General features: G+C 39.3%; 1 protein-coding gene across 7 annotated transcripts in view; it reads right to left on the bottom strand.

The window, feature by feature from the left end:
* UNC79 (unc-79 subunit of NALCN channel complex) overlaps nt 1–13,896 on the bottom strand; it is a 135,871-nt gene that overhangs the window by 42,829 nt on the left and 79,146 nt on the right. For 6 of the 7 annotated variants that reach the window (XM_087725792.1, XM_087725805.1, XM_087725819.1 and 3 more), the window contains exons 33-37: nt 13,116–13,223; nt 10,714–10,830; nt 6,857–6,940; nt 4,774–4,876; nt 1,861–2,001 (exon numbers count right to left, since the gene is read on the bottom strand). In XM_087725792.1, coding sequence (XP_087581918.1) covers nt 1,861–2,001; nt 4,774–4,876; nt 6,857–6,940; nt 10,714–10,830; nt 13,116–13,223 — 553 coding nt within the window. The remainder of the gene's footprint in view (nt 1–1,860; nt 2,002–4,773; nt 4,877–6,856; nt 6,941–10,713; nt 10,831–13,115; nt 13,224–13,896) is intronic. The other variant, XM_087725821.1, reaches the window with a different exon arrangement.

Below are 13,896 nucleotides of genomic sequence, written 5' to 3'. Positions count from 1 at the left end.
ACCGACTGCGACCTGTCCGAGAGGTAGGAGGAGAACCACTGCAGAACAGTGCCTCCCACTCCCACCTCCCGCAGTCGTCGCAGAAGGATACCATGGTCGATGGTATTGAAAGCCGCTGAGAGGTCAAGGAGAACCAGGATGGACGCATAGCCTCCATCTCTGGCCCTCCAGAGATCATCGGTCAATGCGACCAAAGCGGTTTCTGTGCTGTAACCAGGTCTGAAGCCGGACTGGAAGGGGTCAAGATAACTAGCTTCCTCCAAGGCCCGTTGAAGCTGGAAGGCCACCACCTTCTCAACAACCTTCCCGATAAAGGGGAGGTTGGAGACAGGACGAAAGTTGTTTAAAATGGCTGGATCCAAGGATGGTTTCTTCAGGAGGGGTCTCACCACCGCCGTTTTAAGTACGGCGGGGAAGTGCCCCTCCCGAAGCGAGGCGGTCACGACCGCCTGGATCCAGCCATGTGTCACCTCCCTGCTGTTGGCAACCAGCCAGGAGGGACACGGGTCCAAAATGCAGGTGGAGGCACTTACAGCTCGAATGGCCTTGTCTTTTTCAGTATTTTCAGTATTTTCAGTTAAAGCTGGGAAATTTCCCAGAATGGTAATTTAGGATACTAATGCAGGCACCAGGGATCTAAGTTGTGAGGACTGATATGAGGCACCTTCCTTTGCTGCTCCTCTTTTCTCAAAGGTATCAATTTCTTATCTGCCCTTTGGCTTAAAGCACATATGCTGCCTGGCACAAATCTTCCATGTCCAGGAAAGCCTGAGCAGCAATTGGCTAAGTCAGATAGCTCTTTTAAAAAGGTGCTTATCAAATACGTATCATGATGATTCTCTGTGTCCTCCCTCACACAGAAAATGGTAGACATGGAAAAAGGCTTAGATCCATGATGGTGGACCTGTGGCACATGTGCCAGAGGTGGCACACAGAGCCCTCTCTGTGGACACACAGACACACACTATCACCAGCTGCTCTTCGCAGGTGCCAGAGCACCGGAAAATGTCCTGAAAATGCCATGAAAACCAGCCAAAAAATAGGCAGTTTTCCAGGCCATTTTCTGGCTGTTTTCAGCTTCATTTTGGCTCATTTTCCAGGCTGTTTTCTGGGCCATTTTCAGGCCATTTTTGGCCATTTGGGGCGTGTTTTTCAGGCCAAAAACAGCCTGAAAATGGCCCCAAAATACTCAAAAACAGCCTGCAAAATGGTCCAAAACGGCCCAAAACGGCCCAAAACCAGGCATGCATATGCTGGCCATCTAGTCTTCGGGTTTCCGGTGCTCTGGCACACGCAAAGACCAACTAGCCAGTGCACATGTGCTTGAAGACCATATGGCTGGGGCTCGCATGTGGGTTTCTGGCGCTCTGGCACACAAACGCGCATACATGCATGCAGATGCACGCGTGTTCCAGTTTGTTCACTCGGTGCCAAAATGGTGGCTTAAATGATGTGACAGTGTAATATCAATTCAGCCTTCTCCTTGGTATCAATCAGCTGAGTGGGAGAAAGGAAGGAGCTGGATTGGGGAGCTTCAGACAGATCTACTTCCCCTCATAGCAACTTTCGTGCTTTCAGGGTTCATTCCAGTGGTGGGATTCAAATAATTTAACAACTGGTTCTCTGCCCTAATGATGTCTTCCAACAACCAGTTCACCAAACTGCTCAGAAAGTTAACAACCAGTTCTCCCGAAGTGGTGCGAACTGGCTGAATCCCACCACTGGTTCATTCCATTCCATTCCATTTAGGGTTGCTCAAATAGTAGATGCATTAGAAATATGAAACAATGCTGAATTCACTCTTTATTTGTAAGCCATTGATCTGTAGAAGGACATGAGAAGAAAAATGAAAGTTTATACCTTCCTACAGATTGCATAATATCCAGCAACAAAGGAGCAGCCAAATCTGGGCTGAGATGAATGAATGTGGAGAGGACAACTATGGCTAGACCCAGTGTTTCTTCATCATACTCCTCCAGGATGGCTCCACAGTCGTGGCATCTGTAAGAAAATTAGAGGGCAAAATGCAATATTAGTATATAAAAATCACATTACATTGCTGCAGCGATTATTCTGTAAGTGAAGAAAATATGGGTTGCAAGGAAGGAGACCAGTTAATTTTGCAACAATAAGACGTTTGTTTTTGATTCCTTCCAATTTTGGCCGCTGAATGGGATGCAACTCGTGTACTGCCAAGAGATTACTTTCAAATTTCTGCCAAGGTTCTATAATGTCTGATCTTAAGGGACTTGTCTAATGCAGATGAGACGAATATCACTGACTGTATAAAAAGACTTGGAAAACCAGTACATCTTGGCCCAATGGGGATGTTTGGTTAATTTGATCAACCACTCACTAATGTCTCCAACAGATTGTGATGTTTGAACTTAATGGGATTGTACAGACAATTTTCCTTTCCCACAGCAGCAGGAGAAAATGCCAACAAGGTCATGAAAATCAATCTCATTTAGCCCGGTTTACTACCTGCTGCCAAAGCTTTTAGAAAACAACCAGACCGACTGACTGAAATAAATTAACCTTACAGGATATTTCTCATTTATCAACCATGCTCCCTCTTTCACTGCTGTTCCACCCAACAAATGATGCAGTCAGGTAACCTTCACTGTTAAATATTTTCTTCTTATATTTAGAGGTACATAAAATGGGATAATGAAGCATTTTATTTGAATCTATCTGAAATGAAAATCAATATTGTTTTCATTTTAGAAATTCTGACTTATCTTTCTATTAAAAATAATCAAGGAAGCTTATGGGCATGAAATAACTCAACAGCCCCTACTTATCATCACCTCTTATCTATCATCAGATTTCTAGGGTGCTATCCAGCTGTGGAAAGTAAAGGCCAAAATATCTACAGTGGTGGTAGGAGCCCTTGGGGCTATGACTCTTAAGCAGGGAAACAGACTACAAAAGATTCCAAGAACAACATCGCAGCTTTCTGTCCAGAAGTGTGCAGTGCTTAGAATAGCTTAGAATAGCTAGGATACCATGTAGAACCCTCCAATTCCCAATCTTCTGGTGGAGAACCCACAACTGAGGAAGACATACTCAACATATAGGTCTCAGAAGGAAATTACACACACACAGAGAATGAGAGAGAGAGAGGGAGGGAGGGAGGGAGGGGGAGAGAGAGAGAGAGAGAGAGAGAGAGAGAGAGAGAGAGAGAGAGAGAGAGAGAGATATCTCCCTAATCAGATGAGCTCCAAGTATGGAGTGTTTTTTCTCCATAGCCGAGGTGGCGCAGTGGTTAAATGCAGCACTGCAGGCTACTTCAGCTGACTGCAGTTCTGCAGTTCGGCTGTTCAAATCTCACCTGCTCAGGGTTGACTCAGCCTTCCATCCTTCCGAGGTGGGTAAAATGAGGACCTGGATTGTTGGGGGCAATATGCGGACTCTGTAAACCACTTAGAGAGGGCTGAAAGCCCTATGAAGCGGTATATAAGTCTAACTGCTATTGCTATTGCTATTCTTTCATTTAAAAATGAATTTGTTTCTCCAAGCACTTCCTTGATTTCCCTGTCTATTTAATTTTGAGCTTTATCACTCATTGTTTATTATGCTATTTTTAACTACATAGATTTTAACATGTTATTAGTGTAACAGTGTTTATCTCAATGCAAACCATGCTGAGATTTATATTAAAATGAAAAATAGTAGAGAACATATGATAAACAAAGGTTTTGGAAGAAATGTGTGCGGGTAGCAGTCTACAAATGCATTGATCTAAATATTGAAAGATAAAGGTAGATGACTTAGAACTGGAAAGAACACTAAGTTTATAACTTCCCTATCAATTGCTTAACATTTTCTTTTATTTGGTATAATATAATGTTTATTTTAACCAAATGTTTGAAAATCCAGGACTTTCACACAGTTTTCATTTGCACTCCTCTCTTCTTTTTGGGCTTTATCTCTTCCGGCAGGGAAGAGATATTAAACCCCTGCAACAGAGAAACACAATACACTCACACTTGACAGTAATTTTATACTGTATCCCTAGCAGTATTTTTTATTCTGTTTATTGTTTTTGCCAACTTCCAGGATAAAAATCAATAAATGTTCTGTAAAACCCAATAGTGTAATACAATCTTGAAGCACCTAAAGCTTTTATGCACTGCCATTTTAACTTTTCTTAATGTAAAGCAGGCTTGTCAAATTCAAGACCTGGGGACCAGATCCGGCCCGGAGGGTGCTTAGATCTGGCCTGCGGGACCACCCTGGAAACAGCAAAGACTGGCCCACAGTGCCCCCTGGGCCTGTTTTCAGCCGTGATGGCCTCCCACAGCCTGAAGCTTCATTTTTGCTGGCAGAGGACTGCGGGAGGCTATTGTGGCTGAAAACAGGGCCTGGGGGACATGCATCACCCACCCGAGCTGTTTTTGTGGACAGACGGCTGCAGGAGGCTGCTGTGGCTGAAAACGAAGCTCAGGAGCCCATTTTCACCAGCAGAGCACTCAGGCCACCACAGGTGAGCCTGATACGAGTGATGTCAAGCTGGCCACGTCCACCCTGGCCAAGCCCACCCCAGCCCCCGATGTCAAATACAATCCTGATGTGGCCCTCAATGAAATCGAATTTGACACCTCTGGTATAAAGCATTAACAAAATATCTAGATAATTATTCTGGTTTCACTCCAGTGACAAAATATTAATTATTTTTACTGCTGTTATCATTGTCATTTATAAATCATACCTTTAAGCTTATCATTGGTCTTAAATAGCAAAAATGAGAAGAAATGTGAAAATGATTACTTGTCTGTCATCATGGTTGGTTGATCATCAATAAAATCTTCCGGTGCTGGTACAAACATACTAACGATGCTAGGTGCTGACAGCAAGCTTGATTTTGTGGCACCTGTAGAAAGAGGAAGAACATGCAAGAAAAAAAGAGAGAAGGACTTCATGATAAATCAAAATTATCTATTTTTATCACATTTGAGACACATATAAAGAGGTACAATGCTTTTAAAGTCAACTTTCAGAATTTAAACAATTGCTCCACTGAAGAGAAGTTTTGTAATTTAAGGCATCTTTTTAATTTTTTTTTAAAAAATTATCTAAGCTACTAAAAATCACAAAACAAACTATCAAGAGAACGTAGCAGTTTTCATTTGCAATTGAATAATCGGTTTTCCAACCTTCAGGTCAGGTTTCAAATGACCTGAAACATTTTTCACTTTAACGAAACAGCAAGGATCAAAAAGTTTGTTCATCAAGAAATGGCAAAAGATTTTCATTAAATCTTATGAGTTGAAATCAATCTTAGTATTGCTTGGCAGAGATCTACGAAAGTAAATTCATCATTTGTACGCAGGGTGCTTAGAAGCATAAGGGAAAAATGCAATTACAAATAGGTCATTATTATACTGGCAGGATGCTTTAAGAAACCAAGAACAGGCTGACCTATATAATCCTATGGGGGGGGGGGGGATTCAGGCTTTTTTTCCCTTTTTCTTTTTGTTGCTTTAATTGAGATTTTAAAAAGTTATCCCAAAGTCTGTACATTTAATGTTTGAAGAAGGAAGGAATGCTAATATATCTACAAACCCATAATCAATGGTAGTTGTACTGGCATAATTTTATATGTCCCATTATACAAATAAGATTGCTAATTGTTCCCCATTTACTACTATATTACAATAATCTGAAATCATATATTCGTGTGTGCTGCTAAAATGGGTAAAATAAGAATTTCAATCAGTGATTTAGACAAAATATTTCTTGTTCATAAACATATTCTCCATAAGAAGCTGTCAATGGTCCTTCTGAGCTTCACAATAGATTCTTGAACTTCAGACTGCTTTAATAACAGTAACCATCCATTCTGAAAGTCATATTTATGTATATACCTTGTCTTGCCCAAACTATTTCTTTGTGATATTGCTCTGGATATTTGCCAAGACATTATATGATTAGATGCTGCATTCAAGCAGAAAGCAGTTAATGCATGAAGACTGTGCCGAGGTCGTAGCTGAGGTGGCGCAGTGGTTAGAGTGCAGTACTGCAGGCCACTTCAGCTGACTGTTAGCGGTTCAAATCTCCCGGCTCAAGGTTGACTCAGCCTCCCATCATTCCGAGGTGGGTAAAATGAGGACCCAGACTGTGCGGGCAATATGCTGACTCTAAACCGCTTAGAGAGGGCTGAAAGCCCTATGAAGCGGTATATAAGTCTAACCGCTATTGCTATTGCTATTGCTGTGGCTTGCATAATTGGGGTAGAAAGGCACCCATTTCAAAAGAGTATAGATTCTGTACACTTAGACTGATGAATAATGAAATAAAAACTATTCAAAATCCTTTACAGAAGTTAGAATACTTCTGTGTTTCAAGAATGGAAACAATTCAATTTCCCGTTCTTTTGAAGAGAAGCAATAAATTTTGTTAACAATCATTGTAACCAGAAGTGGGTTCCTACCGGTTCGGACTGGTTCGGCTGAGTAGGTAGTAACTCAGCCTGCCACACCCCCAAATTGGTTCTATCAGCAGTACTGTAGATGCCGCCATCTTGTTTTTTCCTTCTGCGCATGCAGAAATACAATTTTTTTCATATGTGCATGTGCACGTAGCGCATATCAAGCACACACGGGAAAGGACATGCATGCACACAGCACGTCCCTGAGTGAGCCGGCAGTAGCAGCACCCCTGATTGTAACAGAATACTGAGATTTATTTAATTTTCAAGTCCCTCCAGTTCAGATTAAAAAAAACATGCAAAGTAAATAAATTGTTCAGTTCAAAAAATATCAAGACCACAATTTCAATTTGTGTTAACTAGGAACACCAGTTTTTTTTAATCTTCCAAGCGAAATCACAGCTGAACAGACCCTGAACTAACCTCTTATTCTTAGTGGTTGTCCCTCTAGGTCAGGGTTGAGGCAGACCGAGACATTACATGGTCTCTTCCCATGCTGTATCTGTTCTGTAGATAGAGAGAGAACTTCAGCCCCCTTTGGGTTTCATTAAGAATTGGCTGCAGAGTTATTCCAATAATAAATACACCAGCTATACATAATCATTAAAAGACATAACTTCTGTAAACCAACTAGAAAATGAATAAATGTTTAGGAAACTTTGACCAAAGAAAAAAACAGACCGTATTTTTGGGAGTATAAAACACACCTTTCCCTCCCTAAAAGAGCGTGGAAATGTTGGTGTGTCTTATACACTGAATCCAGCCATTTTTTGCCTCCCAAAGCCCCACCCCTGCATCCCATTTTTGTGAAAAACAAGCAAAAACTGGGTTGTTTTTCGCAAAAACTGAGGAATTTCTGCCTTCCCCCAGCCCCCAGAAGCACTCTGCAGGCTTCAGCAGGGCTGGGGGAGGCAAAAATGCCCCCATTTTTGTTGAAAAGGACTGTTTTCCACCCATTTTTCACAAAATGGGTGTTGTTGTTTTTTGCCTTCCCCCCAGTCCTGATGAAGCCTGTAGAGTGCTCCTGGGGGCCAGGGAGGACTAACACTTTTTTTTACTTAACTCTTCAAAATCTTGATGTGTCTTATACACCAGTGCGTCTTATAGTCCGAAAAATAGAGTAAATACTTTTATTTCTACTTAAGGTCAAGAAGAAGACCTCCTGCAAAGCTCCTCATGGCAAAAGCCTGCATAAAGGGGCTTTCTGGTGCCTGCAGAATTGCTCCTGGCCTGTGATTATTTTTTATATAATTCATTCCACATCATATTGCATAAAGCCAATACAAATATTCATATTAAATACAATTCCTCGTATAATTTTGCTATTCATATATGAAGATGGTTAATTTATCAAAACGATTAAGTAAAATATCCATTCTGACACCTTGATATCAAGATTTGATATAGGAAGCATTTCAAGGCTGAAATTATCCTAATGCTTCCATGCTATTGTTGTAGTCCCAGAGTTTTCTTGGCAGATAACTGCAGTTAAGCATCTGCTCTCTAAATGTGCCAGAATCAATCAAGCTGTAGGATCTTCAGTGAAGTGGGACACATTAGTATTTTTTACAGAGAATCAAAATATGTAATAAAGGAATCTTGTAATTAGGAGGTAGAGATTTCATATTTTATAGCCAGTATATCTTCAGTTCATTTTTCTTGATGATATGGAAAGCTTGATATCCAGTTAGCATATTTTTCATATATTGCTACTGAGTCAAAATGATAGATTTCTTTATTCAAAACACTGTACACGTTAAAAGCATAACAGTGGAATGGGAGTGGTCTTTGGTGCTCTCTGAGCTTGGCTGTTTTCTTGCAGACATTTTATTACCCAAACTAGGTAACATCATCAGTGCTAGTAAGGAATGGGGTTTGCTCTCATTTATAGTCTACTGGCTTGCCCTGTCCATGTGGTGGGAATAGTCTTGGAAGTTCGTTGGTTGGGCTGTTTACCATTAGCTTGTTTGGCAGTTCCTTGATTGGGGTATTGCTTACTTCTTCATTGTTGGCCTGATGTTAATCTTGGACTTAATCTATGTTCATCTGGATTCTGATTGCTTTTGGAAGGTATTTTGGTCTTTTTGTTTCCTTTTTGGCTTGTTGATTATCTCTTTTGCATAGTATGTACATATTGTTTATGTCTATGTGTGTATTGTTGGCTAATTTGTCAAAATGTCAAGCTTCTAGAAATTCCCTAGTGTTTTTAGACTTGGCTTGATCTAGGATGGTCACAGTTTGCCAATTGAAACTATACTTAACTCTGTCCATAGGTTGTGAAATTAAAGAGTTTTCATCATGTCTTCTGACTGCTAGCTGATGTTCATGGATGTTCTATGTGTTCACGGATGTGTTCATACAGTGGAATGTACTCTCCTAAAAGGTAGCAATGGTTTCCAACGAGGATAAATATAATTTATAATGCTATCAATGGCTATCAATCATAAAGATATATGAATGGTTGCAGGAACTGGGTATGTCTACTCTAGTGAAAAAAGGGCCAGGGGTGACATGAGAGCAGAGTTCCAATATTTGAGGCCCTGTCACAAACAAGAGGGGGTCAACCTATTCTCCAAAGATCTGAGGGAAGGACAAGAACTAACATATGGAAATTTATCAAAGAGAGATCCAACCTAGAAGTAAAGTTTAGGTTTAGGTTTAGGTTTATTAGATTTATATGCCGCCCTTCTCCCTAGGACTCAGGGTGGCGTACAACATTAAAAGAAACACATAATACAAAAGTTAAAAAAAGTTAAATAGAATATCCCAAACCCAATTAAAATTGACAATGACATTTTTTTAAAAAAAAATTGAATTAAAATTAACAGTGATCAATAATTTATTTTGTTTTGTTCAGGCCAGGCTGGCTTGCTGGAAAAGCCAACTTTTTAGGGCGTGTTAGAAGGACCGGAGGTCGGGGATTATATGAAGCTCCGGGGGCAGCTCATTCCAGAGAAGTAAGAAGAATTTTCCTGCAGTGAAAACAATTAATCAGTGGAACAGCTTGCATCCCGAAGTTGTGGGTGCTCCATCCATGGAGATTTGAAAGAGAAGATTGGATGACCATTTGTCTGGAATGATATAGGGTCTCCTGCTTGAGCAGCGAGTTGCACTAGAAGACCTCCAAAGTCCTTTCTAACTCTGTTATTCTGTATATTACATTGGCAACAATTTTCCTACTGTACTATTTCTTTGTGAATAGTGACAGAATGGCTATCATGTTATGCTTTCAGGCATCCCTAAGCATCTAATTGACAATTATAAATTCTGAACAAATTCAGCATGGCCCTCATTATATCTAGAAACACTAACTGCATACCAGTTTTAAACAAAGTTTACATAAATTAGCCATTCGCACTGAAAAAAGTGACATATGACCATTTTTCACACTTATGTCTGTTGCAGAATCCTCACGGTCATGTGATCAAAATTCAGATGCTTGGCAACTGGTTCATATTTATGATGGTTTCAGGGTCGTGGTATCATGTGATCATCTTTTGCAACAGTCTGACAAGCGAAATCAATGGGGAAGCCAGATTCGCTTTACAATCAGGTTACTAACTTAGCAACTGCAACGATTCACTTAAGAATTGTGGCAAGAAAGGTCATAAATTGGAACAAAACTCATTCAACAATTGTTTCCCCTAGCAGCAGAAATTTTGGGCTCAGTTGTGGTTGAAAGTTGAGGACTACCCATCCTTAAAGGAGGACTACCAGCGCCTCCTTTAAGAGGTAATACTCCTACACACTGAGTCTGATCACCTTCATAAAACCAGTCATGTGCCCCCCCAAAAGAGCCATGAAGAGCATGGACTAACTCCCACATGGCAAAAAAACACACTAGACAATGCCCTATCCACTTGTTTAGAGTCCATAGAATAAAAGGGGCCCCATCTAACATCACAAAATGTTGATCCAATCACCATTGCAGACTTTGCCCATGAAAAGTCAAAATCTAAGGGAGCTATGCAGTCAGACATAGGAATCAGCATCAAAGTAATGTACTTTCTCTTTGAATGCCCTATCCGAGGGTTTCTCAACCTGGGCCACTTTAAGATGTGTTGACTCTGCAAGTTACATATCTTAAAGTAACTCATTTTGAGAAACCCTCAAACATAGGCCTATCCTATGTTCCCCATTAAAACTCTCCTGACATTGCTACCAAAATTTGCTTACCTTTCCCATTCCCGTGTATCCTATCCTCACAGAACTGGTCCCAGTTCCATTCACCACCTCATTTCACCATCTCACCTTCATTTTCTGCAATGTGAAATACTTACCAGTGTCCCATGTGCTAATATTATGAGGAGCACTAGATTGATGTTCCAGCTGCCTCTTCATCAACTGATTCATGGTCAGTGCTCCCAAAGAACCTCTTTTCATCTGTCGGTACTGAGCTGAAAGTCAGAAGTTAATGTATTTGTATGATTTTCAATCTTATTTACTCTTGATTACAATTAGCTACACCCAGCTTGTTCTTCAAAATGAACTTTTCTATTCTGTAATATACCTCTACACACATTTAACCAATTGGTTGTTATTCAATGAAGTGTGCTCAGAAGGGGATGGCGATTGTCAAACAGATCTACAATTGTACCTGCAATTTTATATCTGTCCCCCAAATTTCTCTAGATTATAGGGCATCCTACTGATGAATGTCACACTGAAAATATTTCAAATACATTTTTTGTAATTAAGGGTTTAAGGCTGACTCAGCCTTCCATCTTTCCGAGGTTGGTAAAATGAGGATCCAGATTGTTAGGGGCAAGATGTTAATGTTGTGAACTGCTCGGAGAGTGCTGTAAAAGCCCTGTGGAGCAGTATGCAAGTCTAAATGTTATTGCTATTGCTATTGCCTTTATTTCAATCTTTAGTACTCCAAAGCATTTTTTAAATGTGAGATTGATTCTGCGGTTGAATTGTGAAATAGATTAAAATTCCATTTCCAATTCATAAGATTTTTCATTCTCATAAAAACGTTTGTCAACGTAAAGTTAGAGAATAGAATAACTTTCTTCTCTAGCGCTATGCTTTAAACCAGTTTATTACAGACAAAATTTCCCAACAAAGTGCAGCAATTAGTATTTTAGAGCAGACATTCCTGCCTAGTGCATAAATTGTTGCCAAAAACAGAGGAAATTGGTTGTTTTTCTTTCTTATTTTATTAATTTATTTAAAACATTTACATAGCTGCCTATCCTCCAAACAACTCTTGGCAGCTCCCAAGCAAAAATTAAAACAATATATAAAATCACATTTAAAAAATCACTACAAAACTAAACAGCTTAAAATATTATAAACAACAAAGACTGGGCATCAAGTCTACCTTCTAAAGTGCCAATATACAATCTTACAAAATTTTAGCTTTTATAGTGTAAATTAAACTCTTCCAGGTACTTTCTTCTGCATAAAAACACTAACTTCGAAAATTACTATATTTATCTCATTTCCCAAAGAAAAGTTTCATTTTAAATATTGGAGTTGGGGAAGGGTATAAATATTGAAAAATATATCATTAGCATTTAAGAACCATTAAGGTATACACAGATTTCTGATTAAATTGTTTTGTTCACAAAACCTATTATTTTATTATTTTATTGAAACCATTATTTCAGTTATTTCTAAAAATGGGCTGCAAGTCTATTCCTGCTATGCTACTTTAACATGCTTTACATGGCCCTGAAAATGTAGACATGATTTTCTCTCCCTAAGCATCTCACATCTAATCAAGTAGAAAATATTAACTGTGAACTGTGTTCACTGTGGTCATAATTCTGTACAAGCAAGAAAAACAGGAGAAAGATTTAAAACAGGAAAAGGATTTAAAAGTGTGGGGAAAAGAGAACTAAATGCAACAAGAAAAATCTATTAGTTTTCCTGAATGATACAGAATTGATGAAAATATAAAGGGTACTGCATGCTTGAGTGAGATAGTAGTATCTGACACTGGTCTGGATTAGGAAAAACATAAAAGGAGTTTCCCCTTTATCAGTGTTTCTCAACTTTGGTAACTTTAAGATATGTGAACTTTAACTTGCAGAATTCCCAAGCTTTTTGAGGCAGCATTTTGGGGAATTCTGGGAGTTGAAGTCCACACATCTTAAAGTTGAGACATACTGCTCTAGGTATTCCTGCATCTTCCATGCATGTACATCTGAATCAGGAAAGGACATGGTTATGTATGCCATCAGTATATGTGGTAATTATTGAAATATAGCTATCCTACCCAACAGTATGTGAACATTATTACTTATGAAAAGTCCATTTAGCTAAAGATTGTATTGTGATAAAAAGATAGATGAGAATAGCCTTCAGAAGTTGTGGGTGCGCCATCACTGGAGGCCTTTATAAAGAGACTGGACAACCATTTGTCTGAAATGGTATAAGGTCTCCTGCTCAAGCAGTAGCTTGGACTAGAAGACCTCTGAGGTTCCTTCCAACTATTTCATTCTACGTTCCTGAATGATAGTACAAAATGACTCCTCAACTCTTTAATCTTCTGTGAATATAAAGCTCATTATGGAGTGCCAACTCCATTCTAGTACTTTTAGAGTTAATTAAGACAATACACACATAAACATTTACGAGTGGAGAGAAGTAATGCACCAGATGGCAAAACATACTAAGAAGCACAAATGCAGTAAACATTGGTTTCTTTCCTCAAAGTCAGGGGAGAGCTTACTTGACATGGAAGAGTGGCTACTTATCTCTGGTACACCTGCTTCAAGTGTAGGAGCAGAAGATGACTCCCTTGGCATTTCTAAGGTTGAAAGTACTTTAGTTGATACATCTGCAAAAAGAAATATTGCTTGGAACTCAGCAATTGGGGGGGGGCTCTTGAAATCAGAAAACAATTATTCATAAACTCTCTTTTTCTTTCAATTTTTCAATTTTTCTTCTTCTTGATATTTCTTTTTATCACCTTGGCACTTAAAATAGGAATTTGGAAAGGTGAGATATTTTGTAATGAGAAAACCATTTATTTTCCTTTGTATCTCCCTGAAATTAGATTTACACATTCATATGCTGGAGAATCTTTTCAATACACAGCTTTTTTCTATGTAAATGTTAATTTCCATGCATCTCTATAAAGACAATTGTGAAATTACAAAATGCCACCTCACTTTTTTCCAACACAGATTATAAGAAAAGAGCAATGGAGGAATGCAAGTAGCACTTGGGCTCTCTAAAACACACAAACCCTGCCTTTCTATGAACTCATATTTAATATACACGATTCACCATCATAATGGGTATGTTGGCATTATCATACATTTTAATGCTCTGTTATATTTTCTTTACACCTCTAGAAGGCAGCATGTTAGAAAATGCTGCTATGTGGGGGACTTCCAAGGGAACTGAAAATGTCTTCATGAAAGTGGAGCTGAGAACTGCAGCAAAGACCAAGAAAACAATGAGTAAAATCTCTCCAGATAAGGAGTGGATGGGACAACTGCTCCTAT

The sequence above is a fragment of the Thamnophis sirtalis genome, unplaced genomic scaffold (assembly GCF_051295495.1).
Source record: "Thamnophis sirtalis isolate CommonGarterSnake01/CBP01778 unplaced genomic scaffold, rThaSir2_p1.2 scaffold_1, whole genome shotgun sequence".
In the NCBI taxonomy this organism is placed as follows: Eukaryota; Metazoa; Chordata; class Lepidosauria; order Squamata; family Natricidae; genus Thamnophis; species Thamnophis sirtalis.
The sequence above is the reverse complement of the archived record's forward strand: the minus strand, read 5'-3'. Positions and strand labels throughout refer to the sequence as shown.